We start from the raw sequence: 26592 nt of genomic DNA, 5'->3' as shown, positions 1-26592 counted from the left end.
CAATAAGTGCATTGTTTATTATCTTAAAGGTACCCATTGCAATGTCTCATACTGTTGGTAAATGTGTCCAAAAATTAAACATTTTCAAGCAAAATTTGTGATTGAATGCTATCAACAACGTGTCTTTGTTTACCTTTCAAAACAGCCAAAGTGACTGAAAACAGGTCAACAATGGTGACGTCCACGGACGTCACCACTGTTTGGGATGGAGAAGCCCAACAGTTTTGATGTTTTTGGTATGCCCAGATTTGTTAAAATTGTTTTGTTCATATTGAGTGTGTGCCTGGATTTTCACACAGTAAACTCTTTCAAACTACTCATTTTGATATAACTCAGATTAAACTTTCCTATGTTTCAGTTCATAGTTTGCAATAAGTGTCATTACTTGGAGGGATAGATATAAAAAACTGATTTTGATATAATGCAGAAATGTGAAGTAATAAAACTGGGTGGAGGGACTCCAGTTTGAATTAAATTCACTGGATTCTACAAACCCTTAGAAACATGCTTTGCATCTTTTTGTACAATAAATTTGATTTTAAATAACTTCTAATGCATAAGGGGCAACTTTAACTTATAAAGTGGACAAGCACAAAATAAAACCAACTTAAATGCCGATACGTTCACAGTCTCTTGACTTTCAAGACACTGAGAACAACATACAACCACACACTCAAACACATTCCTGGGGGGAAACCTTACACCTTCCATACTTCAGCTCTCCAACAAAAACACCGGCTCCTCTGGCAGTGCTGAAAAAAGAGATAACTGAACCCAGGGCGAGCCAGCCAATCAGACTCTTTGTAGATTTCGACTTTTTCACTCCTCCTCCGCGATTGGCCCATGCCTCCCCGGGAGACTCCCGCCCCTGTGCGCTGATTGGTCAGTTTTCCCGGCTCCATGAAAGTCATTTGAATACGCTCCGCTTTGTGGGCTCAGTCAATACAGCTTCTGCTGGTTCAAATAAATTAGTCGAAAGGCAGGAGAAGAGACGCGCACAATGGACGACACTTCTGCACGGACACTCTGCTGATAAATCTGTCTGTTTTCTTCCTGGTAGTAAGAAAAAAACAAAACACAAAAAGCATTCCAGCCAGATTCGATAGACTTGTTTCGGTCGGTTAAAATCATTTTTTCGGACTTTCACCTCCACAACAAATCGAGGTAAGTTGTTTACGATGTATTATTTTCTTGCTGAAACTACTTAACTCCGATTTATAAATGCATTTTGGTATTCTATATGAGGATAACCACTTTTATGATGTTTCTCGAATCGTTGTTTTGTTAATTTTATATGTTGAGTAGGACAAAATGAGCAGAAATTACCATTATTCCCGAAAAATGCAGCTAGCTTGCTAGCTTATTCAACATATTTAGCACCGTTTGTGAGTCTCGTGATATTTAAATAACAAATGCAAAGTTCATCCTATAGGTCTAGAGTCTGATTTCTCCCTTCCCTGTAAAGATTTGTTGTTGTTGTTGTTTGCCACCCATCATGTGAGTTTATAATTAGGCTGGCAGTCAGACAGGAGCAAACATTACTCACCAGCACCTGTGCTGGGACGCTGCCTGCACAGCATGGCTCCTTCACACAGCCAGCCCTTACTTTTTACGCTCTTATGACTCAGTAAGAAGCCCGTAATGTAGAACAGGCGGTGTGGTCTTGTGTGTGTGTGTGTGTGTGTGTGAGAGAGAGAGAGAGAGAGAGAACAGATTTTGTGTGAGTGTGTCTGTAGGGAAAAGAAGAAAGACTTTGAGAAAGTGTGTGTGTGTGAGGCAAAGAAAGAGCTTTATCCCCTGCTCCACACACCTCTATAAGCCAGTGCCAGCTTCCAGCACTTTCCAAGCATTTGCTTCAGGCTGCTTAAAATAAAACTCTAATAAATTGCTGGGCTCAGGTATAGAGGCAATTGAGAGTATAACTGGTCTGACAAGATTCCAGGTATTTTTTGCTGAAAGCCAGTGGTTTGAGAACTCTATTAGATTTATAGACAACAGACTAGCTTAGGTTTATTATTTCCTTGCAGCGGAGGAGATAATGTGTCTTGTTCATTTTTCCTGGCTCTGGGTTAATCCTGCACTAGCCTCCCAAATGATGTTAGTGATATTACCTGTGACTGTGCTGTACTACCATACAAGATAATTTCCGCCTGAGTGCATCGTCTGTCTGCTGATCGGATGTACGCACATCTTGAGTTCTGGTGTTTTGACAGAAGTTGCAGGACTCATCTGACCCTCCTTCAAGTATTTGTTTATGCCCTGTGCTGTTTTACTCCTACTTTAGTGGGGCACTTTGCTTGATGATGTGCAAAATCTGGTGATGGATCGGCTGTGAGAGTATAAAGGGCTGTGTAAACAATGATCAGTAAAAACAGACCTGAAACACAGAGGTATAGATACACAGCTATTTATTTGAGCATTTTGTTTGCTTTTTAAGTCTTACACTACTTAAAATGACTTGATTCTGCATTTGTCAAATGAAAATCTGAACTTTAAGATTCAGAGACTGGAATGTTACTAGCTCAGGTTTTCTTTTTTTAACTAAATTTTAAAGAGGTACATTCATTGCATGACAAAAAAACAGGAAAAACATGCAAAACCTGTTTTATACTAAAGTTTTTGAGTTTGGTTTTTGACCTCTGATCTTGTGTATTGCCCAGGTTTTTGTTGGAAAACCTATTTGAGGATTTGCTTGCATAAAAAGGGATTTAGATACTTAAGATAATAATAAGAGAAGACGTTAAAAAATGCTTTCTTGAAGGTTTTTTTTTAGTTTATTTCCACTTAAAATCCATAGTTTGGTTTCAGTTGAGTATTTTTTTACTTATAAAGAGAAAATATTATAAAAAATTGTAACCTTGACTGTATTTGTTTGTATACATTTGGGTGTTTGACCAAAGTATGTCAACAGAATTCCATTAAGATCTCTGTAAATTGTGTTAATGTATAGTAAAAGAGTTTATTATGTTTCCATTAGTAACTGTTACACAGCTATCAGCTGAAACTGAAATATCTGGGTTCCAAAGTTTCAGCTGAGTTGATGGTGAATAAAGATATCAGTTTACTATCTTTATATCTGATAACAGGTAAAGTGTCCTTTGACTATGTTTTGTTGTACGTCATCAGAAATCCTTGCATACGTGATCAGAGCACAGGCTGCACTTTGAAACCAATAGGCATGACTGTGAGGAGTTTCATTCAGATCAGAATGTGTTTCTTGCACACACACCCCCGTACCTCCAGCAGCTCTTAGTGCCAAAGTACATCAGGTGCAAAGTAGAGTGAAGATACTCCCAACAATTTGTTTTATGGCTCCTCTTATCAGATGCAGGCTGTTCCTGTAGCTCAGAACACTTTTCCAAGTGTCCACACTGTGTTAACCTTTGGTACATGCTGAACTTCTCCAGAACTTAGAAAACAGTTCTTTGCATTTTGATCCGCTGGATTATAATGACAGAGTGTTCTGTTCATGTCCAGATTTTCAGCACTTCCCAGCTGTGGAAGCACAAAAGTGATTTTCTCTTTAATTTTGAGTTGATTAGATGTCACACAAGGCGCAAGTCTTTGCAAGCGCTTTTTTTAAGTTGCTGCAGTTAATTATCAGTGTTTTTCTTTTAGTTAGCAAGCACACAAATCCTAACGGAAACCATTTTGCCATGAATAAGCACAACTTAGTATGACCACATTAGTGAAAGAATATGTGAATGCTAGTTTTCATGTGCTGCGTATGCACAAAAGCAACACAACATTTGAGTTGTTGTTGTCCTTGAGATCCTTGAGTCACATGCATAACATCTACTAAATACAATATACTAGTCTGAATATTTTCCTTTTCATAGACCACATAGGCAAATTCCTTTCTATATTTGCACCTCTAACTAAAAGGGATGGATTAAGACTTTTGACCTCACACTAACTAAGCTATGGTTTGTACCTTCCAGACGAACCAGAAAGTCTGCTTTACTTGTTTGACTGACGCAAGAATAATCCCAGTCTGGGCTCTTGTGGAGCCAGGGTATCACACTTCATGACAGCAGTTACGAGCAGAGTGTGTGAAAGCTGCTGTGTGTGTCCGATTTGCTCTGATCTGCTCTGATCTCTTCCTGGAGGTCTTTGTGTGTTTGTTAATGCCATGACAGGAGAGATAATACCGCTATTGTTGAAGAACCCCCACTGGCCTGTTGGCCTCAGCAATGCTTGATCTACCTTTTTAAAACCACACTGAATGTCCATCTTAAAGATGAGCCATCAAAGAGAGGAAAGAAAAAAAAAACATCCAAAACATAGATGTTCAAAGTATTGTGAGCAAGGAGTAGTTTTGTTTTATATTTTTGCCTTTTACTGTATTTTTATAACCACATCAAACTCCCTCACAAGGCTGCAATTTTCAAAGTTTACAAGCAAGAGAATGTAAACAGTCCGTCTAATATGAAGCTATGCTCTTGGTGCCATTTTTAATCCATCCAGAGGGAGTCCAACCTATGATTTAGAACGAGTACAATTTCAGTACTGCAGCAGCATGGAAGCCACAACGATCCAAAGGGTCAACTATTCAGGAAGTCAGTCTGGAAAAATCCTGATTGGTTTTGAGGTCTGAGATGTGTTTTCTTTTGCTTTTATTTCAAATAGAAACACAGACAAAGCAGCCAAACTAAAAAATAAACTACTCAGTGGGTTTTTTATCTCGTCTTGAACACCTTTGAGTGTGTTTTTTTGAATAAGTGAGGTAAAGACGCTGTGATCTTTAAACTGAGTTAGCAGGAGAACAGCAGGCTGAGATCACAGAGTTCAGAGTTGGACTGGCTTACTCAGGCAAGATGCCAAAAGCTGTGGTATACGCTTGAGTGTGTGCGTCTTGTGTTTATGTGCGACATGTGCGTATGTGAGTTTGGATTATAATGGTATGAGGGTCGGCGCCATGGTGGACAAGGGTGTGCGTATGTGTTTGTAAGATGTTGGCTGAGGCAGACACTCCTCTGTTGGCACCGTCATGGACAAACAAAAGTCTGGTGGATTCCTGTGGGGGCTCTGTTTTCTGTATAGGCTTGTGTATATGTCACTGTATGTGTGTGCACAGACAGACAACAGTAGCAGGATAAAGATGGCTCCAGAGTCAAAGCACACTTTGGTGGCGATCTCGGATCAGCTTACCAACCTCAGATCCAATTATCTTAACCGTTAAGACAGAAAATCGTTGCTGACTCGAGATCATCCATCTGCCATCTTGTTTTTTTTACCCCCCACATGCTGCACTGCTGCCAACAAGTGAACTTCAAGAATGTGACAATGGATGAAGTAAAGTGAGGGCAGTGGAAAAATCTGGGCCTATAAAGCTGATTTGTAGACATTTTCCCAACAAATGGGCTTGTTTGAGTTGGACGTATCTTTTTAAATGTTGCTAGTATAAAATAATAAACAGAGGAAGGCTAAAATTATGTGATCAAGTGTGATTACTATCACAGACACTTGTTAAGTCTCAGCTTTGTGTGACGGAGTTGCTCACACAGGCATTTTCACAATCGCAGTTTAAACATCAACCAGATTCCCAGGGAATGAGGTGGGCTGACAGAGTATTATATTAGCAGGAAATCTGCAAAACTACACAAGGCATTTGTACACATGACTTTGTCTTTGTGTTGACAGAAGGATAGTCACTTATCCGTGGCGTTTCTGACAGCGTAAGCACTGACACTGGATTAAAAAAAATGTGTTGAGAAACTATCATTATAAGCATAAAGCTTGATATTTTTATTGTTGCCTTACAATTAATGTCAGTGATGTTGAGAACCTTGCACACAAGGAATCACAAATGTAAAGAATGTTCTCTGTCCAATAACCTGGAGGAGATTTGTAAATTTCATGTGGCAAAGAGAGAAGCCCTTCTGGTGCTGTTTTGCAGAAAATGTAGATTTTGTTTGTTATGTAAACATTTTATAATGAACACAATTAAACTTTCAAATCAATAATAAGTTTAAAAATATAAATCTTACATGCTGACCTTTGTAGGTCTCTGAAAGAAATTGGCCAAAATCATATTTGGCAGGTTAAAACTTTACAAAAATTGGAAATCAGTCTAGAGAACTGCGACTGGTTTGTCAAAGCACAGCACATCACCTGTTGGTTCATTATGTGAATCATCATCAAATCTCTCCTTACTGGGACACCTAAAGGAGATTTTGGGGCTGAAATGTTGTCATCAAAGACCGGCTGAGGGAGTGTAAGAACAGGAATTCATCTTCCGATGGAGTGTGTGAGAGCTGCAGAATCAATGCCAAAGCATGCTGAAGCTGCTCTGACAGCATGTGGTACACCCCAAACTTTCCCAACAACACTTAAAAAAAACACAAATTATGTAATTTTAAACAGCTTGGCACAGTCAACCACTGTTTATGTCTTCCCTCCCTTGTGAGATGTGTCACTTTAAGATATTTTCTAACTTTGGTGGATTAAAACTAAATAGTAGTATTTTAACTCTAAGTTTTTTTTTTCTTTTTTGAGTTGCTGGTCACTTTTGTCAAGAACAGAAAGAGGATTTTTTAAATTCTGTAACCTCACTATTTACCATAATCATGGATGGATGGTTCAGTAGATGGTAATTTGTTCCAAATTTTCCAGTCCTAAAGTCCTTGTCCCCGTGTCTCTATAGGTCATAATGCCTCCTACAACTCCGTATGCAGGAAAGTTCAACTCCTGCCCTCCATACAACAACAACAACCATGCTCAGCCTCAGAGCCCGTACCGCAGCAACACGGCCCCGAAACCTTCAAGGGAGAGTGTTTACAACGGTGCCTACTCCACGGCGGAAAACCCCTACGACGTACCGCAGCCTCACAGTGCGTATCGGAGCTCCTCGGTCTCATCTGTGACTGCGAAGGAGCACCATTACAGCAGCAGCTGCACGATTTCAGAGAACCTGTACTCCTCGCCGCAGCCTCACAGCCCTCGCCAGCACAGCACTTCCTGTCCGGGCCGAGCATACCGTCACACGAGCAACTGCAACAGTGACCAGTCTTGTCGTAACAGCGGAGCTTCGATGAAAGCTCGACTTTACGGACACGGAATCACTGCCAGCTATGGGGAGATGTGTTACCATGACAACAGTTTGGTTTCAGCTTCTCTTGAGGCGCTGATCCAGCACCTGGTTCCCACTGTGGACTACTACCCTGATGTAAGTACTACTAAACTTTTTTTTTTTAGTTATGCAACACTTTTTTTGTAATTGCTAATAGATTTCTGTTCTTTTTTTAATTCTCTGAAAGCTGTTTTGTTCCTTCCTTTTCAGAGGTCGTATGTGTTCACATTCCTGCTGAGTTCACGCCTCTTCCTGCACCCGTACGAGCTCATGACGAGGGTTTGTCACCTGTGTGTGGAGCAGCAGCGGTCCGGAGATGCTCTGCTGGATAAGGTGGGTGGATTTCACACACACACACACACACACACACACATACCCAAGCGTGCATATGTGCAGGTGTAATTCTTTCACACACTGTCACTCTCACTTGTTCCCACACAACCTCACTCCCACTATCAAACCTACAAACCCTGGATAAAAACAGAAGAGAGCCCACTGAAGCAGAACAACAAAAATCAGAAGAAAGGCGGCTACAAATGATTTATTTTGAAACTTTTCACTTTTTTATATTTACACATAAAAACTTTTGGTGTTTGCAGATCCGCTTTCATGACGTTGCACCCAAACTGGTCCAGCTGTTGACCGAGTGGACAGAGACGTTTCCCTACGACTTCAGAGACGAGAGGATGATGCGCTGCCTTAAAGACATGACGCTCCAAGTGGCCCGAGGGGATGAGGTGAGAGTCTGAACTGCAGTTAAAACACCTAAAGCAACAAACACAAATGAAAGTGACCCAACAGTGTTTTCTTATGCTGTTGTGTTTGTGCGTTCAGTACTCCTGGCGAGCCATGCAGCAGATGACTCAGCGTCTGATCAAGCGCCTATCTGCCCTGGGCCAGTACGAGGAGGCCGTAGCCGCTCTGAACGCCGTGGCACAGGAGCGCCCCGCTTCGCTGAAAAGCAAACAGAATTCAGCTCAGCGAAACGACATACTGAGTGTATGTGATGATCCTTTCATCCTTGCCCAGCAGCTAACACACATCGAACTGGTAAGATGTCAGATGTGCTATCGCTACATATGAACATTTGATCGATGTGTTGTAAGAGTTGTAGGTCAAACTGCTGCTGCATCTGTGATGAAACTGTTTTTAATGAGGCCTATAGCTGCTGCTTTATATCAGTTTTACCAAAAGTAAATGTACAATTTTGGTTGAAAGAGAAAGAGTAAAGAGTAAGTTTTCTAAACTACTGTACAGCCCACCCACATAGTGTGTGTGTAGTTTATCGAAAACCTTTATTTCACAAATGGCCTGTAGGACACCATTTTCAGTTAAGTATGGATGAATAAGGCAGCACACTGTTACGTTTTTATGTTTTAACTTTGTAGTGACTTTACAAGTCAGCAAATCCTACTTTTCTGTACCTCAAGACGAGCAAGGGTGGTTTGTTTCTCTGTCTTTGCTTCTAAGAGGATTATTGTTTGTCTAAAACAAACAAAACAACTTAGAATTTGACATTTGTGTCTTTGTTCTGTTGTACCTACCCCTCATACCGTACATGCTGAGCTCTGATGTAAACATACTGTTATACCCCTACCAGGAAGTAAATATTCCTGTACTGTTTTTTTTTTTTTTTTTTAGATAAAGCCTGGGCTTTTTATTTATTTATTGTTTTTACAGTGGTGATGCTTAAAGTTGAATAAAATTGAAAAAAGTTTTCACTTTTGGACTGTTTTTCTGTTTGTCTGAATTGGTAAACCCTCTTGCTGTTAGCTCAAATCTTGTTTCCTGTTTTCCGGCTCCAGGACAGACTGAGCTTCATCGGCCCTGAGGAGTTCATCCAGTCATTCGCCATGAAGGATCCTCTGGAGAACCATAAGGTACAAATGAGTGTGAGTGGAAACATTTCAAGATTTTAGGTTCGTTTTGGACCACTTTAGAAACACCTAAAACAATCGTGTTAAGCTTTAACATTTGACATAAAACACATTTTTTTAACATCTTGGGTTTTATTGTATTGTTTTGTATTCTTGTCTGCTTTGTTCTTACAGCAGATTACAGAGTCTGAAATGATTAGAAGTTTCTTGTCTCCACATGAGACAATGGGTGTTTTCCCGCAACCTTTACTTAACTCTCATTCAGCTACAGCGGGCACCATATTGTTCGCCAATATAAAGGCAGCTTCAGAATAAAGTGAAACGACCTGCTTGTAATTATCAACATCAAAGCGCCTGCAGAGAAAAACCACATATCATAGTTATTTTTAAGTCCTTTGTTATTATTTTGATTTGAAGAGTTCTCTGCGTCTGCTTTGACTGTAAGTTAGTTGTGGTTTGCTCCAGTTCAACTGAATTTGTGTTTAAAACCACATGGGAAAAAAAACCTGCTGGTAGATAGAAGGGGACTTGTTTGGCTTTATTTTTATCTCAGCTTTTGAAAATATCAGAAACACGCCATAAGAGAGCCTCACTGCGAATGTCTCAGTGTATCAGAGGGGTTCTTTTTACCACGAGTGATCCTGCAAATCAGCTGAAGGCTCCGTTTACAGTCAGTGCCGCTGAGAACAGGCTCTCACCGGTGCTGCTGCCGTTATATAAGACCCACTTTGTGTAAAAGAGCGGTTGAGTCAGAGAAAGGGGTCCTGAGGTAGAGAGAGAGAGAGAGGAGGGGGGGGGGAGTTTGGAGTGGAGTGGGATGCCAGGGTGTTGTGTAAGCTTTTAGTGGAGCCATGAATCTCTGGGATTGCATCATCACGGCCAAGACAAGTTTATTTATACAGAGCTTTTTTTTTTTTTTTTTTAATGTAGGAGGACCTTTGGAAAACAGGTTCACCACATAGAAACCACAGGTCTTGTAGAAAACCAAAGAAGCCAAAAGCAGACGTAAATAAGAAGAAACATTATGCAGGCCAGAGGTTGTGTGGGTGTGAAGGCTGTCAGGATCCATTAAGAAGGGAAATTATAGAGTAGAAGCCTGTTTTTTTCCACTCTTCGGTGACATTTATTGAATAAATTGTGCCTCATTAATAAATGCAAGGAAGTCTTTATATCTCAATGTGTGAGTTATCTTGACTTCAAACTTCAACAATGTGAGGCTAGGAACTTTATGAAGTTTGTTTTCTGCTCTACTTCCACCCGTATCAATTTGTTTGTGTGAGGTGTTTGAGGAACTTCTAAAAATTGTAGCAGCAATAAATTCTTTGCATGTAAGGCACAAAAAATGAACTTAAAACATTCACCATGTGTAAATTTTTCATGTAACATTAGCTGAGTTTTTTTCACCTCTGACTGACAGGAAACCATTTCTTTGTTTAAAGATCCATTACAGTAATATGATTCTTTATTTTCAAAATGTTTGCTAATCGTGTAGCTTTGTCTGTTGTCCTTTGTTTATGCTCCAGGGTTTCTTTCGGAAACGTAAAACAAGCAACCTCGAGGCCTACGTCAACTGGTTCAACAGGCTGAGCTTCCTGGTGGCCACTGAGATCTGTATGGTATGTTGTGCTGAAATGACAGCTCTTATTGTTCTAAAACTACATAAATCATAAAGTAAATGTCAAATCAAAATATCAATCTAAAAAAATAACTCATTTGTATCTTGACAAAAAAATGGTCTAATTTATTGTTTTTGTATTTTCTTACATAAGCCGGCGAAGAAGAAACACAGAGCGCGGATTATAGAGTTCTTCATCGACGTGGCTCAGGAGTGTTTCAACATCGGCAACTTTAACTCCCTCATGGCCATCATCAGTGAGTATTTGACAGAAAACACAAAAAGTCCGCTTGATCTTAAAAAAAAAAAGTAGAAAACATTGTACCTTCTCTACACAACGAGGAAAAGAAATGTATTTCAGCACATGTAAGCTCTACCGGACATTTTACATGCTACTTTATAGTATTGATATTTATAGGATTAGTCTAGATTCATTATTAATATCGTAAGCCTTTTTGTTGTTGCTTGCTGTAAGTCAGGACACAAACTGTAGTTCTCCCGGTTTTCTTGAGCGGAGCCACTAAACTGACTAAAGCCAACAAATGCAGTGGCAGCTGGAGTTTAGGCTAACACTAATCAGTTTAAGGGAAGCATAAACTCAGTTAGCGGAGGCCTGGAGCACTCTGGCCTGCTTTTAGTCTTCAGTCTGTCTCTGGAAATGTTTTCTATACTGATGTCTCCTCTTTTTCTCAGCTGGGATGAACATGAGTCCCGTCGCCAGACTGAAGAAAACCTGGAACAAAGTCAACACTGACAAGTTTGAAATCCTGGAGGTAAGAATTGTTTAGAATTTTATTATAGTTCCTGCTCACGTGTAGGACTTCCGACCCTTGATGTGTGTGTGTTTGATGACATTTCTCTTTCCTTTTTTATTCAGCACCAAATGGACCCATCCAGTAACTTCAGTAACTACCGCACTGCACTCCGTGGTGCCACCCAGAGGTCTGAGACTGCGCACAGCAGCCAGGAGAAGGTGAGGAAGCACATAAGATTTATCAAAAACAAAGATTTAACTCCTCCAAGTTTACAAAGTAAATCAGCTGTTGTCTCTTCTCTGCAGATTGTGATTCCTTTCTTCAGTCTCCTCATTAAAGACATCTACTTCCTGAATGAAGGCTGCGCCAACAGGCTGCCCAATGGACACATTAACTTTGAGGTTGGTTCAACTTGTATTTTGGCTTGAAAACTGACGTTCACATGTGATGTAATTACACCTCCTTGTGGCCACTTAAAGCAAATACAGCCTATTTCCTGCCAAGCGAGCACAGGACTTGTTGTCTTGAAACATTCTTCATTTATTGCATTATAAACCTGCGTTGATTTTGTTTTTCTCAAATTTGTAAAAGCAACCTGGTTACAAATATTTGTCTTTATCACGATGCCCAAACAGAAACTGTGGGAGCTTGCAAAACAGGTCAGCGAGTTCCTGGTTTGGCGTCAGGTCATTTGCCCGTTCGACAGAGACCGCCGCATCCTTCAGTATCTTGTCACCACACCTGTTTTTACTGAAGACGGTGAGTCCCCATTTATAGATTTCTACAGAAATATTGCAGCTCTGTTTCCAACCAGGAACACAACTTCAATTTGTCTTGTTTCTGCAGAGCTGCATCTGGCTTCGTATGAGAGCGAAGGACCCGAGAACAACATGGAGAAAGACAGCCGGAGGTCTCTCAGGTAGGTGCAGACACGAGTTAGTAAATCATTAAACTGATTAACTAATTTTGTCAGTGCAGTTATGATAATTACCTAATTTATGTTTTTCAGATCCTCCCTTCTCCATCGAGAGAATCGTTCTTAAGAGGAAAATCTTTACATATTGTTAATAAACAAGGTGTTTTATTCATTCCTGTCTCCGTGCTCAAAGTTTACATCCTGGACCTAAAACGTGCCCTGTGAACAATGGACACAGCTTGGACATCCTCACAGATAAGCCTTCCGTCGAGCCTTTAAGCTTGCAAGGAGCAAGAATGATTCATAAATCAGAAACATGAGACATTGTGACCCTTCTTCAGCTTGGACTGAAACCAGTTTAACCCAGCGATACTCAAGAAAAACCTGGATTCTTTTTAATAAGCTTTGCTCTGTCTGAAGGAACTTGCAGGATATCAAAGAACAAATGGATTTATCTTTGTAACACCAGTGGATGGCCACCATGGCGACGGCTGAGGAGCTCATATCCTGGATCTGTCAGTTTTGTTTCAGAATGAGACAAATATAGACGCAATCATCATCGCTGCTCACATGATGGATCTGAAAACCACAGAACCTTATAAAACCTGAAAAGATGAGTTCATTTACATTGATTTGTGGTGTAAATTATGAGCTATAGAGTGCTGTGGCTTTACCTTTAGTCACTGTTTTTTATTTGAAACACATCATGAAAGTCAGCGCAGGAACACATCCACTGTTTGTGCTCAGCATTTATCAGCATTTAAACAACTTGTCATGTCTGCACTTTGAATATTCGTGGTGCAAAATTGTGAAAGTGGCATCAACATCATGCAAACTCAACAACAATAAAAAAATGCACTTCTGTGTGTTTTTGTGGATTATAGGATTCTGTGACTCTAATTTGTACGAGTCCTTCCGTGTTTATGGCATTAAGCTGCATTTTGTATCAAAAGCTTATAATGTGCTTGATTTTTAATCAATATGAGTTTCACAATGAGCTTGTTGCTGGTTGGCTGGCTCTGCGATGGAAGCTTTTATACCAGTTCATGTATTACAAAACAAAAAAGTATTTGTGGAAAGAATGAAGCACAAACTGATGTATATTTGTGTGTGTACCCCTATTTTTTTAAGGTTGCGATCATGTGAGAGTGATGTTTTAATATCCAGCTTCGAGTGAAAGTATCGCTGTGTTTTTATGCTTTAAAGGCACTCCTTTAATGTGTCTTTTCATTGTTGTGTATTTGGAATATTTTTGTGCCTCTTTTGTGTTAGCAGGGGGGTACTTGTATTAAAAACAGTTTTCTTTTAAATAAACAGAATGACAGAATGTGTTTCATTGTTTGCTTTTTAAAAGAAGTGGCTGTGATGATACCGATTTCTAAGATGTTTATTTAAAAAAAAAAAATTTGAACATTCTTTTCAGAAAGTCTGGAAAAGAGTGATCCTTACGATTTCACATCAGCGCGAATGAACTCTGGTGAAGTTGATGCAGCGACCCTAAAACGGGCAGAAGAAGAAATTGCAAAAAATTAAAAAAAAAATAAGAATCAACTTTGTTGAATGAAATTGGCTGTCAATATATTTTGATGTGACATGCCATAACAAAATAAGCAAATCGGAGGTGTTCTTTAATTTATCGTAGATGAGACACTGTGTCAGGCTGTGAACCTTCACTGATCAGCCACAGCATTAAAACCACTGACAAAAAAACATCATATTAAATACTAAGTTTAGCCAAAATCAGCCTTTTTTCCCCTTAATTCATACACTACTCAAATAATAATAATAAATCAATCCCTGAACTTTTCAGAGCTTTCAATCTGTGTGGGTTGTGTTCGATGTCAAACTGTGCGGGCGGAGACTGTTATTTATAACAAACAAGATGACGCAGCAAGCTGTTATTTATCTGACGGGCAGATAATTGGAGCAGGAAGATCAGCTGTTCTCAAATCACTGTAAACAACACGGTTAATTCAATTCCCAATCAAAATGACTGGTGACCAACAATCATAAACACATTTTTTTTACTGTCAGTACACATGCAGGTAACATAACATTCTTAACTGCAAGCAGCAGCGTTTTTGTTTATCCATATTTATGAGTTGTAGTGAAACATTGGAGGTGTTTCTTGCCTTGTCCTGAGGTGTCGGCCTCATGATCGCCACTCTGTCGTATTGTCTCCTCAGTAATGCCAGCAGTGCATCAATACGGCCCTGAGGTTTAAAAACAAAGTTCGATTCAAGTCATGCAACAGCAGTGTTAGATCCCGTGGATGATCTATGATAAGCTCCTGAATCTACGAAGTGACATTAATAATAAATAAGGTCGCTGTCTCACCTTGATGGGAGTGTACCATTTGGACTGGGAAGAGGGGTTGTAGACTGGAGGAGGTCTTGGTGGGGGTCGAGGAATGATGGGCTCCTCTACCTCCTCGGGCAAAGTGACCACAGCGTTTTTGGCCTTTTCCAGCCGCGATCCCTCCTCCGTGGAGCCCTTCTGCCCCCATCGCACCTACAGGAAGTGGGAAAACTTACTGTGTCAACATGACCGATTAAGACAAATATTTCAAAGCAGAAAATATTTCAAGATAAGGTGACGTCCAAAACAGACAAGAAATACAATCTAAGGAAGTTTTGGCCCCTCAGTCAATAAAATATTGAGAACTTTTTTTTTTTAGTTTACCTCCATGCGTTTGATTCCTCCAGCACCCCTCCCTCCGTAGTATGAGGCATCCACTGTCGGCCACTTATGTTTGGGCAAAAGATCCTCCTCTGGCTCCTTAAAAAGAATAATACAGTCAATACCAGTGTGTGCCTCTAATTTTAGAATATAAAATTCATGATAAAAGTGATGAAACATTTCAAACTCAAATTTTAGGCCAAGATTTCACATTCTGACTTGTGAAGGTGACACATTTCTCAGGCTGGAACATATAATCTCTAACATGTAACACTGAAATGTAAAGAATGCTGTTTTCTCACTCAAGCTCCGCAAATATAAAAAAATCTGCCAAAACATCTTCTGCCTCCCTCCCAAGCTCCACCGACGCTCCTTCTGCATCCACCCAGATTTAGATTTTCTCTCAATCATCTCTGCCAAAATGGCAGCGAGATGAAGACTCTGACCTTCAAAAAAAAAAAAAAAAACACACATTCTGGAACGATCCAAGTTCTACTCACAACGACGGGAGGTGGAGGAGGTGGGCGAGAAGGGGGTGGGTCTCTGATGACCTGCGTGAAACAAACATATTTACAGAATAATGATAAAAAAAGAATTTGTAGCCTCAAATGACTTGATGTAAGTATTACTTTTTAAATGCTTTTTCAACCCTGGTGGCTGCTAAGAGGAAGTACATTGTCATGGTTTGACACAATAAAGTTACTTCTGTCACAACCTCAAAGTGTATAAAGATAAAATAAACATACATAAAAGAACTCTATAAGCTCAAAACACTAAACTAACATGTGCATATTCATACTGTGTGTGCATATATATATATAGATACACACATACACACAAAAACTCATTCTAAAAGTACACAGCTAGTTAAAATCAGCAACAAACTGTTACACAGATGTTATTGCACCAGATTCAGATTATTGCTCAAGAGCATTGCTGAGGATAAGATTGAACAGGATTTCCATATAAATTGTAAAAGAAGTGATAAGTAGCATTGCTAAGGTTGAAGCAAAAGTTTAGATCTTTTGAAGTGAGGTTCTGTGGAGAGTGTATGAACAACTAACGTCCTACCTGTTGTAGACAGCCTCTGTTTGGAGAATAGAGTTTAACCAGAATGTCAAGCTAATGGCTAATGACTGCTGCTGTTTCAAACCTTTGGTCCGTTTTGGTCTTGAACCTGTTCGGCCCAACCATTAGCTCATCAATTCGGTCAAAATTTGACTCTATTTCTCCAAACTGAGGTCGTCCAAATGTAGTGTTTGTTCATAACCTATCCACAAAAGCTAACCTCCAAAGTTCTTGGCTGTCACTTTATGGGTTTTTGTTCGAAAAACAGAGGAACTAAAAAACAAGTATGTATGCAAATATTTTAAGCCCAGGCTTACCACAGTGCAGCAGAGGGGCCAGAACCACCAGAGGAAAGCCAGAGCCAGTAAGAGCAGCAGAGCCAACAGCAGCCACAGCACCCAGGTCCCATCTGACTGCAACAAACAACACCCACGGTGGCATTCATACAGTATGTACATAAATAAAGGTATCTTCTTTTAAAAAAGATTTATACAAAAATAAAAAAGCAGCAAAACTCTATTTTCTGACGCCATGAATGCACATCATTTTAAATCCCCTTTTTTCACACAAACAAACTAGAGTTTTGTTTGGAACTAAAGAGTTTGAACTAATACTCACACATGTAGTGGCATGTATAGTTATGGGACCAGAGATGTAAGATTTCCCATTGTTCAGGCTAACCAGCACTTCAAGTGATCTACAGTCATCAAACATAGAAAATAATTTAAAAAAAATAATAAAACTAAAAAAAACAACATCAGAAGAAAATCAATTTTTGCCAAAGATTGTCCGTGTTCATAATGTTCAGTGTGATATAATACACCAGCAGGACCCTGGAAAGAAGACATAAGAGCACACTTTATTATAAATAAGGGCTGATTAAATTCATCAAGGTGCAAAATATTCAACAGGTAAAAAAAACGAGAATCTTGTTCATTATTCAATCTTTGTTTAGTCTTTGAAAAAGGTTAAACAAGCTAAATAGGAGCAAGTGAATCCGATTTCAGTCACCATTTCAGTTAGATTTTTTTTTTTGTTTATGAAACAGTTCTCTGTTTTTAAAAATGTTTTTACCTTGTGTGATTAAAATAAGAAATGTTCTGCCATTTAGAATATACTGTGTTCAAAAAAGTGAAAATGTAGTAAGCTTAGCATCTACCTAAACATTTTAATTTCAGTCAATATTTTGTGTTATTGTCACTGAAACTGATTCAAGAATTGTTTATATAACACTGAAGAATTTCGATTTTGTTATTTCTTTTTTGTTTCTGGGAAAGAAAGCATCAATGATGACTGAGAAATAAAAGCAAAAGCCCTGAAACTGAGATTGTCCCAGCAGCGNGGGGGGGGGGGGGGGGCAGGCTGTTTCAGAGTAGGAGAGATAACAGAGTGTGAGGTGACGAGAGGACAGATCCAAACAGAGTTCTGTTTGAACTGGATCAGGTCTGTAAATGCCACAGAGATATCCAGACCAGGCTCACCTCAGTTCACCCAACACCTTCAGACAGTTTTACTGTAAACATTCTGCTTGTTTCTCTCTGGTTATCACTCTAAACCAGCTTTCTTCTTTTAAAAGAAGAGGCATTATTATATACAGCTACTTTAAATGGCATGAGCATCTAAAACATAAGCATTCACTGTACAATATGACAAGAATTAAACTTTTTTCCATCAGATTTATGAAGGATTCCTGACAGTAGGAACCAGCTGTGAAACCACTGTGCTCTTAAACGAAGCACTTCTGTTAGAAAATCCTCTGTCAAGCTGATGTTGTCAGATAAATATGATGATATAAGACCAACATATTTGTAATTTTTGGTTTCTGCAAAAAAAACCAACCAAAAAACCCAGGAAAAGTTTCAACAGGTAACTTTAATTCCGTATCATTATCTTACTTTACAATGAGTACACTGTATACTCTACTTGATAAACTAAAGGATTTTTGTTTCCACTACTCAAATAATCAGTGACATGCTGCTCAGGTATTTGACTCACAGCTCATTTGCCACTTCCCACAGAGGTGTTTTTGAACAAACTTACTGTCCGACCTGCAGACGAGGAGCGGGACACAGCAGATAGCCGTCTCTACCGACTGTTGGCTTCTCGTCTGACAACAAACAGAAGAAAAAAACAGCAATCAAAAGTCTAAATAAACCTATAATTTATGACAGACATAACTTTCCTTGAATACATACTTACCATCCACTGCTGTACATACCAAATATTTAAACAAATATTTCAGGTGACATGGTAATGCTGTAAGCATGTGTTGGGGATGACTCTCAGCTGCTACCTCACCAAGTTTGAGCTCATTATCTGCAGAAATGACTGACTTATGGACACTTTTTTGTTTGATAATATTGATAGGCCGTGGAGGCCATCTTGAGCTGGGTTGATTCCAAAAGGCAATCAGTTGTACATGCATATGTAGTGATTATTTTCTGTGGCTTCTTGTAGCAATTAAACAACATAGCACAATTAATAAAGACATTTCTAGATTAAATGCAGCAATTCATTCTGATTCTGTGTTTTTAGTGGTTCTTTTTACAAAGTATTGAAAAGATCAAAGCCAGGAGTAACAACCTCCCCCTGAAACTGAACAACTGCCTAACACGAATCATGTGTTTACTGTCCGTGTCCTCTCTGTGACACCAACCGCAGCACAGTTCCTGCCATTGATCTGTTAACAGACTAATGGCAGAAAGCATCTCCTCCCTCCCTCTGTTCAGTCTCATAATGATGTCCTCTGTTCTCTGGCTGAGGCCAGTAAAAGGCCGCCCCTGTTTATGTCTAAATCTCATCATGACTCCAACTTTCCACTGCAGCTACATGGTATCAGATTTCACTTCATAGATAATTTAATCCCAGAGAACGTTACAGAGCCGCATGAATGCTGCAGCGTCAGTGTGAAATGAACAGTAGCCATAAAGTAGCATTAAAGCCGTGTAACAGGGAGAGTTTCACTTACTGTAAATTACTTGATTGACAGAAAGGACACAGAGGATGTTGACTATCCTCTTGGAGCCGCTAAAACCAGTGCCCCTCAATACCACGTTAAAAGACTCTGAAAAAAAAAAAAAATCAGACAAAAAACACCACTATGTACTTAAATCCAGAAAACAGCAAAGGTATACCTATATTACAGTTATGACAGATTTATTTATTAAATTACAGCTACTTACAGTAAATAAATAAGGCTTTGAATCTATAATCTTAGATAAAACATGAGAAATTGCGTTTTCTGCTGAAATGCAGTGTGAATGCTGAGAGCTGAATGACTGTCATGACAATTAAATGTATTTAGCCAACTGGCATTCAGCATTATTGTTCTTTCTGTCTTATAGTTTATAATTCCTTAGATACATTTAAGTTCCCCAATACCCGAAGCACACAGCAGCTCCACAGCATGACAGAACCTCCACCGTGTTTAACAGCACACCATGGGGTGTTTCTCCTCCCTCTGGCCGTCATTTAGTTGTACATAAACAACTCTCTGTACCGCATCCCCCACAGAGCTGCAGTTTGGTTTCCTCTGTCTACGGAACACAGAGAGCCTAAGTCTTATCTATGAAAACTTTTGTAAACATTAGTCCTCTTTTTTCCTGTGCTTTTATATAGTTCCTTGTAGTGCTCTTTTTTTTCCTGCTCCATTCTCCACTCAGTTACAGACTTCTCTTATTAGCTTTCTTTTCATCATCAAGTCCCTCCTACCCAAAGAAGTTACAAACTCTACTATTTTGTGGGACTGTTCTTAATTTTCTTTGTGCTAATTTACCATAGAATCATTATATCATTATATCATTATACGTTTATGTAACATAATAGCTTTTATTTCCATTCAGAGTTGCTTTAATCTTTTTTATAAACATACTTTGTATTTTATTGATGAAAAAAAGTTGGACTGGTGCTTTTAACATCTTCTTTGACACACATTTTTTTTATATAAAGTTAAAGTCTGACCTACTGTATGTGGAGACTCATAAATGAATGAAACAGTTTCCTAAGCACTCTTTCACATTTTATGCCTGATAAATTCAGCATTGTTACTGAGGTACTGACAACACAAACAAACAAACAAAACAGCTCTTGATGAAAAAAACAGATCACTTGGTATATGCAGGCAGCCAACTAATTCTTTTAGACGTATAATGTTGCTGAATGTACATGTATGTGTATCTGCAGAAAGGCTCTTATTTTCACTGTTAAAGACTGCTGTGAGGTCAACTCTTTTTATTTTAACTTAACTTATTAAAGGAATGAGAAGCTTCTCACTGTGTCTGTTGTGTTGAAACCACTTACTGCCAGCTTATGATATTAATCACTTCAGGGTTTTGTGTTGTGGTTAAATAATTCAAAGCATCTCCATGACCATGTCCAGTAGATTTCTTTGTTTGTATCTTTCACTGTATGAAAGTCTCTTTTTGTTTTTGTTCAAAAACTTGAGACATTTTGTTAAAATGTGTCAACTATATAAAATTGGTTCATTGTATTTTATTAACTTACCATTTGCTCATATTTAAGAAGTGCCAACAAACTGACCAGGACTATATTAGCTAGGTTATTAGGATTCCTTCTCAGGAGAGCATTATTGGCTGTACAGTAGTGATTTATGGTTTCATAGCTGTACAGAACAGACTGACCTCATCTTTATTAGATTTACAATGATTGGCTACAGTTTTTTATAACAAAAAGGTAAAGAGAGAAAAAAAAAACTTCTGACAATAGCATTTAGTGAAATATATCAGGCAGCAACTGAACTTTCTGTCTTGGACTTGATGAATTGGTGTGAGGACTTTAATGATTTTCACGCAGACCAAGGACATGAAGGTCGGGTTAAAAGATTTTCCAGAACTGCCGTTCTTGTGGGATGTTCACAGGCTGTAGTGGTATAAAAATGGATGCACTGAAGTTTGATACTTAGGTAATGCTCTGCTGGGAAACCTCAAGTCCTGCCACTCATGTGTATTGTTACCTTTGATGGCGGTGGCTATTTTCAGCAGAATGGTATGCCCTTACCGTTCACACAGACACTGGACGGCTCTATTGTGAACACTTCACTGCATGACTGTTGGAGGATCTGTGATGCAGAGGAACAGATGCAGGACGCAGCTGAGGTTATCAGTTTGATAAACAATGAAATCACTCGCACGCATTAATGTTTTACCCACACGATGACCTCACCTTGTTAACAATATCTTTGAGGGCGTGAAAGCCAGACATGACTGGGAACACCTGCCCTGTGCCGTCTGCGATGTCTGCCAGCTGCAACCAAAATTAAAACAGCCTGAATTAAAAATAATATTAGAAATGTATATGTGTGTGTGTGTGTGTGAAGATCTGTGAGTTGCTGCCTCTGAGGGTGGTTTTCAGCCCATTGCTCCAGCAGCATAAAGGGAGGGCGAGCCTGTTTCCAGGAGATGAATGCTTCAGAGGACGCTTTCATCTCCCGCTTTAACGATGGCAGAGCAGGAAGTTTGTCTGGCATTATACAATTAGAGTGATGTGATTACTTCCTCTTTAGCCCACTGAGCAGAGTAACTGCACAGAGGATCACTTGCCACTGAAGATTTTAGGAGGTAAAAGGTACAGTAGGCATTTTAGACTTACTTATTTTATTAATGGTTTTCACACAGATTAAAGATTAGTTTTTACAGCTGCTGCAACACAAACCAAACAAACCCATTAAAATGAGATACAGCTGTATTATATTTCTCAAATGTATTTAGTTTTTTTCTCCCTTTGCATTGTAAATCTCATTTGGAGTAATGAGATGTTGCTGCCTGTGGGAAAACCCACAAGTCACAGCAGATAAATTGTTCTCAATCGATGCAGAGTTTCATGGGTTTTTTTATGTTTTATGTGCCTGTATTCCGCTGACATTTCTCTCACTTGATATGATATGTGTTCATCCTTATTGTGCACAGATTTGATGAAATAATGACTGAAAACATACTGGGACATATTTGCTGTTTTTACGCAAAACAAACGCAAAGTGAACCACAAGTTTTCAGCATTTGTCAGTTTTAGGCTGAACTCAAACAGAGTAGGCAACAAGGTCAAGGTGTTTTTATCCAATCTGGGCCAGAAAAAACAGTTGGTTTAAGCTCTTAGAGGCTAAAAAACACAGACACACAGAAAGGCAAATAAAACATCAGCGTTCAAACACTCCTACCTGCATGGGGTCGAAGTCCATTACTCCGACACAGAATACTCTGGCTCCAAATGTTCGGACTTTGTCAGCCTGGGAATCACAACACAGTGAGTGAAATTCTGCTCCTACAGACCAATAATACACTAAACCTATGTAATTCAAGGGAATCAAATCCGTTTTACGCTTGCAGCACATTTACATCAAATACAGAGCAATTTCAGTTACAGCTTCAGTTCATGCAGCAGAAGAAAAGCTGCATATAAACAAGGGGAGCCCTGGATGTGGAACTTTGAGGACGTGATTCAGTAATTTAGAAACTTTAGGGATGTGTTTCTGAAAGAAATCAAAATATCAGAGTTGACATCTGTAAAACAGACTGCAGTATATTAATAAATGAAAAACCTGCCATTGCTTAATCAAAATTTTTCACTCTAAAACTGACTGAGTTATAACCAGTTTTATGTTTGCCAAGGTTGAATAACTGTGGCTGCCATTTTTAACTGGGTTGACTGCAAATGTTAAAGAGTTGTAGATGTACATCCAGTGATTACTTTTTGAGAGTTTTATTAAAATCTGTTCTGTGACTCATGATATATTTTGTTAACAGACAGATAGGGTTAACTACAACAGTTAATGACAAAGTTTAAAGCAAATTTCTGGCACACCATGTGTTGAAGATGACTCTTTCCTACAATTACACACCACATTTTAGCTCATTTTTATGTTTGATAAAGTTTAATTGGCCATCTTAGTGTTTACTCAGTTGTAGAAATATTCTTTCCCCCTGTGCTTTCCACCTCTTCTGTTCATAAATACAAAACATTGGCGTGATAACTTTCAACCCCCCTCCACATCCACTTTGGTTACTGTTAGATTTATTTGGAGCAGCACGTGTGTTTGTGTGTGTTACCTCCTGTACGCTGAGCTCATAGGGGTAAATGTCCAGCTTCCCATCAGTCAACACTATAATAAGGCTGGATGATGGGGACGTTTGTGTCTTCATTTGTTCTGACACCTGATAAAAAGGAAATTTTACATAAACTATTAGTTATTCGCTGTTTTTAGTGACATATTTCTAAGAAAATTACAAGAGATTTTGAAAAAAAAGGCCAAAACATATGAGACACTGTATTTTAGGAAAGATTTATCTTTTGGTAACAATTTTACTTGAAAAATTTCAATAAATCACAAATAGTGTAACCAGCTGTGTAAGCAATTCGGTTCATGGCAGACTATTACTGGAATGGCTGAATAATCTTACCGCTTTCAAACCATTGTGCATGTAGGTTTCCCCAGATGGAGTGAGTTGTCTCAGCTTGTTTAGACCCTCGTCTATTTTAGACCTGAGCAGCCGGATCACAATGCGACAAAGTTTAAAACAAATCTTTCAAAAAGTGCACATCATGTTTGTCAGAGAGGGGGGAAGAAAACGAGCTAAAACAATATGAGGTAAGAAGATAAAGGTCAATGCACACCTGTCTCCAGTTAGAGGAAGTATCACAGCTGCTTGGGCTGAAAAGACGATGTAGGAGACCCTCATCCTGGGTCTGAAACACACATTAAAAGCAAACAGAAAAAGAAACATCTCAATACAAATATTAAGATCATCTGAGCCAGTTCTGCTTTTAACTGTTGATTCTGCTGATTCTGCTTTGCTTCATTGTGAAAAAAGGACTGCTCCTTGTGGTGAGAAACACCTTCAGCTTCTGGCTGCATGTTTAGTCTTTATATTTAGCACTCCACTACTAAAATTTAAAGAAATCAACACACCCTTCAGACCAGAGGGGTTTGGGAGCAGCTGTTGGCCTTGTGATGGGTGCAGCCTGAAATAGCCCTTGTCCTACTTTTTTACCCACTATTACTTTGTTGGACTGTAATTAAAATGCTTGCTGCTGTGTAAATTGGCTCCGTTTCCTTTGGTTGGTGCATGTAAAACTCATGAATGTAAAATAAATCTTGAGCAGAGTCTTTTCCATTGTAAGAGCAAGGCTGTGGGAAGGGCAATATGGTTGCAATAAAAAGACGGATAATTTACTGTGTCACTTCACTTACCCGACAAACCTGCTAGTGAGCTGCTCCACAAACCCATAGATCTCATTCCAGTGTCCCCACACGCTGCCCGATCTGCAAAAACACACATGGTCTGAGGAATATAGACTAAAATGTTAGATGATCCAACATAATCTGCAACACTGGGTGTAGCCAAGCAGAGTGAGATTCATAAATCAACCTATTACACTTACAACCATGGAAGAAGGAAAGTTGTCAATTGTAGAGGAATTGTAAGAGGGAGAACTAAATCATATAAAATGATCCAGTCTTTTAGTTTATAAAACTACTATTATCTAAACTCAAGTAAACAGGACATACAACAGATTCCACCATGTCTTTATTTATTAAACAACAACAACAAAGCCAACATGGAAATGTGTGAAGCTCATGGCTCATCAGCTTGTAGAACCCCGTTAGCTCCATAGCAGCAATAACTCTCAGAAGTGTTTTTTTCTGTTGGGCTGTATCAGTCCTTCACATGGTTGGGGCTGAAATCTGGCCCACTCTTCTTTACAACAGCACATCAGTTCATTGAGGTTTGTGGGTATTTGTTTCTGCACAGCTCTCTAAATGCCCCACCACAGCATTTCAAACAGCCATTCTGCTGTCGATCAGCTGCTGTGTTCAGGATCATTGTCCTGTAGCATGATCCAGTTTGGTCCAAGTGTTAGCCGACAGACAGATGGCTTCACGTTTGACTCGAGAATCCTTTGCTAACAGCAGGGCGTTCTGTGGCTGCACAACAAGCCCAAATCATCATACTTACACCCCCCTGTTGACAGCTGGTACAAGTTGTTTGTGCTGACATGCTGTGTTAGGCTAAACAAGAACATGGTGGAATCTCTTGAGTGTTTTTGTACACTTGAGGTCAAATTTGATTTATATCTTGATCCATAAACCCCTAGAATTTAAGGAGTGTACTTTCTGCCCTCCGTGTCTCCTGACATAGCTTTAGTTTTCTGTAAATGTTATCAAAGTAAATGACACAAAGTAAAGCCAGTGTTTGCTGGGCAGAAACAGGAAGCAGAAATTAGCAAACTCTGATGTTTTTATAAAGCCTATTAAAGGTTTTGTTTTGAATAATAACACTAAATGCTGAGGGGAAAATACTGGGAGATAAAAAGGGACTTTACTCCCAGCCAGAGAGGATTAAAAATAAACTCTCAATCCAGCAGTGGATCAGGAGAGGAACACGGGGAACCAAACACTGCCATACAAGGAGAGGTTTGAGGTAAAGACTGCATTACTGAAAGCTAATTTCAGAACTCACCTGTCCAAAACAAAATAAATATCAAAGGCTCCATCGCAGGACGCGTCTTCCTCTTCATGCAGAGCAGAACTCCCGCAAACCCGAGCAAGTAGCAGGATTTGGCAGCAACATACCCAGATCCGACCCATAATCCATGCGTTACATATCCGCAGAGAGTTATTTATGTTTCCATCATGAACTCATCCGCAGCAGTTATCCTTGTTCATCTCCTCCGCTTCAACCCTTCTGCTCACATGTTGAACCTCTGCTGTTCTCAGTGAGAAAGGAGCAGCTGACAGGGCGATGCTGTATGGGGCAGGGCTGCACACACACACACACACCACTGACTGTCAAATCACCCACAATGAGAACACTAAAGGATTTCCTGCCTTCTTCTTCCTGCCAGGATCTTACAAAATAAACAACCATGACTGCCCAAAGGAAGAATAAAAAAAGACAGTCTTTGTGTCTTAGTGACATTGAAATAAGCAGGTTTAAGCAAGACTTCTTATATTTAAAATTATTCCTATTATTATATTAGTCCACCAAAGTGAGCTTTAAGTCTTATGATGGTTTTGTTGTTGTTATGTTTGTAATGCTCCAGAATTTCTTTTAAGCTTTAAATCTTGTGAACAACAATATGTTCACCAGGTTTTTTTATTTTCTGCTTTTTCACTCCTTTAAGTCCTGTCATTTAAGCCAAACTCTTAGCTACATGTAGATGTAGAACATATTTTTTCATTTGAATTGTTTGCCTGTTTAGACTGGATGTATTGAACTAAGTTACTTAACAAAGGATAAACTACTGTGAAAATGTTAAGGTATATGGACAGGATGGTTCTGAGTGAAAAAGCAGCGAGTGTTCAAAAACAACTCTGAAAAATCTTCAGAAAGTCTGCAAAGCTGTTGCTCAGGACAACTTATAACAAATATCAAGAAGGTTTGGCTTCTTTGAAGCAAAGAAAATATATATTTTAAAGAAACATGTTCATAGATTTTTGCACAGTGCTGTAATGTTGATTATCAGATTACAAAAAATGAAATGTTCTTTTACAAATCTGCTCAGTGTCACTTTCGATTAGGCAGAGATCTTGATTTCATTCCTCTAACTCCCTTTGTGACACAGTACAGTAATTACACATTTAATTTTGCTGTCTG

At 39.1% G+C, this 26592-nt stretch overlaps 2 protein-coding genes across 5 annotated transcripts; one reads left to right on the top strand and one right to left on the bottom strand.

The window, feature by feature from the left end:
* Window positions 1-951: 951 nt before the first annotated feature.
* LOC108232692 (ras-GEF domain-containing family member 1B-B) lies at window positions 952-13566 on the top strand. 2 transcript variants are annotated; one of them, XM_017410642.3, is made up of 14 exons: window positions 952-1164; window positions 6647-7168; window positions 7283-7405; window positions 7672-7809; window positions 7907-8122; window positions 8878-8952; window positions 10473-10565; window positions 10719-10821; window positions 11258-11337; window positions 11442-11537; window positions 11625-11720; window positions 11955-12078; window positions 12166-12238; window positions 12329-13566. In XM_017410642.3, the coding sequence occupies exons 2-14, from the start codon at window positions 6653-6655 to the stop codon at window positions 12360-12362; spliced, it is 1767 nt and encodes a 588-aa protein (XP_017266131.1). In that variant the 5' UTR covers window positions 952-1164; window positions 6647-6652; the 3' UTR covers window positions 12363-13566. The 2 variants fall into 2 exon arrangements, with proteins under 2 accessions (XP_017266131.1, XP_017266130.1); XM_017410641.3 differs by having other exon boundaries at window positions 8878-8964; window positions 12329-13562.
* Window positions 7598-25737, bottom strand: LOC108232693 (anthrax toxin receptor 2). 3 transcript variants are annotated; one of them, XM_017410645.3, is made up of 18 exons: window positions 25456-25737; window positions 24186-24257; window positions 23609-23680; window positions 23395-23476; window positions 23044-23148; window positions 22155-22223; window positions 21164-21244; window positions 20999-21059; window positions 18951-19046; window positions 18023-18089; window positions 16601-16679; window positions 16300-16395; window positions 15415-15465; window positions 14918-15013; window positions 14573-14746; window positions 14368-14448; window positions 13685-13732; window positions 7598-7837 (listed from the first exon to the last, which is right to left on the bottom strand). In XM_017410645.3, exons 1-17 carry the CDS (start codon window positions 25581-25583, stop codon window positions 13694-13696), a joined length of 1449 nt encoding a protein of 482 aa, XP_017266134.1. In that variant the 5' UTR covers window positions 25584-25737; the 3' UTR covers window positions 7598-7837; window positions 13685-13693. The 3 variants fall into 3 exon arrangements, with proteins under 3 accessions (XP_017266134.1, XP_037835349.1, XP_017266133.1); XM_037979421.1 differs by lacking the exon at window positions 13685-13732; XM_017410644.3 differs by lacking the exon at window positions 7598-7837 and having other exon boundaries at window positions 13605-13732.
* Window positions 25738-26592: the final 855 nt, after the last annotated feature.

Source organism: Kryptolebias marmoratus, linkage group LG14, assembly GCF_001649575.2.
Source record: "Kryptolebias marmoratus isolate JLee-2015 linkage group LG14, ASM164957v2, whole genome shotgun sequence".
NCBI lineage: Eukaryota > Metazoa > Chordata > Actinopteri > Cyprinodontiformes > Rivulidae > Kryptolebias > Kryptolebias marmoratus.
The sequence above is the reverse complement of the archived record's forward strand: the minus strand, read 5'-3'. Positions and strand labels throughout refer to the sequence as shown.

What these genes read in the sequence shown, in the direction of transcription:
- LOC108232692 (XM_017410641.3), top strand. Translation starts at nt 6,653, where the DNA reads ATGCCTCCTACAACTCCGTATGCAGGAAAGTTCAACTCCTGCCCTCCA. An exon ending in ACCATAAGGTACAAATGAGT is followed by an intron (nt 8,965 to 10,472) that starts GTGAGTGGAAAC and finishes TTTATGCTCCAG; the next exon opens with GGTTTCTTTCGGAAACGTAA. An exon ending in CGCACAGCAGCCAGGAGAAG is followed by an intron (nt 11,538 to 11,624) that starts GTGAGGAAGCAC and finishes TCTTCTCTGCAG; the next exon opens with ATTGTGATTCCTTTCTTCAG.
- LOC108232693 (XM_017410645.3), bottom strand. Translation starts at nt 25,583, where the DNA reads ATGGGTCGGATCTGGGTATGTTGCTGCCAAATCCTGCTACTTGCTCGG. An exon ending in TGCACAATGGTTTGAAAGCG is followed by an intron (nt 23,149 to 23,394) that starts GTAAGATTATTC and finishes CCTTTTTATCAG; the next exon opens with GTGTCAGAACAAATGAAGAC. An exon ending in TGTCAATCAAGTAATTTACA is followed by an intron (nt 18,090 to 18,950) that starts GTAAGTGAAACT and finishes GTTTGTTGTCAG; the next exon opens with ACGAGAAGCCAACAGTCGGT.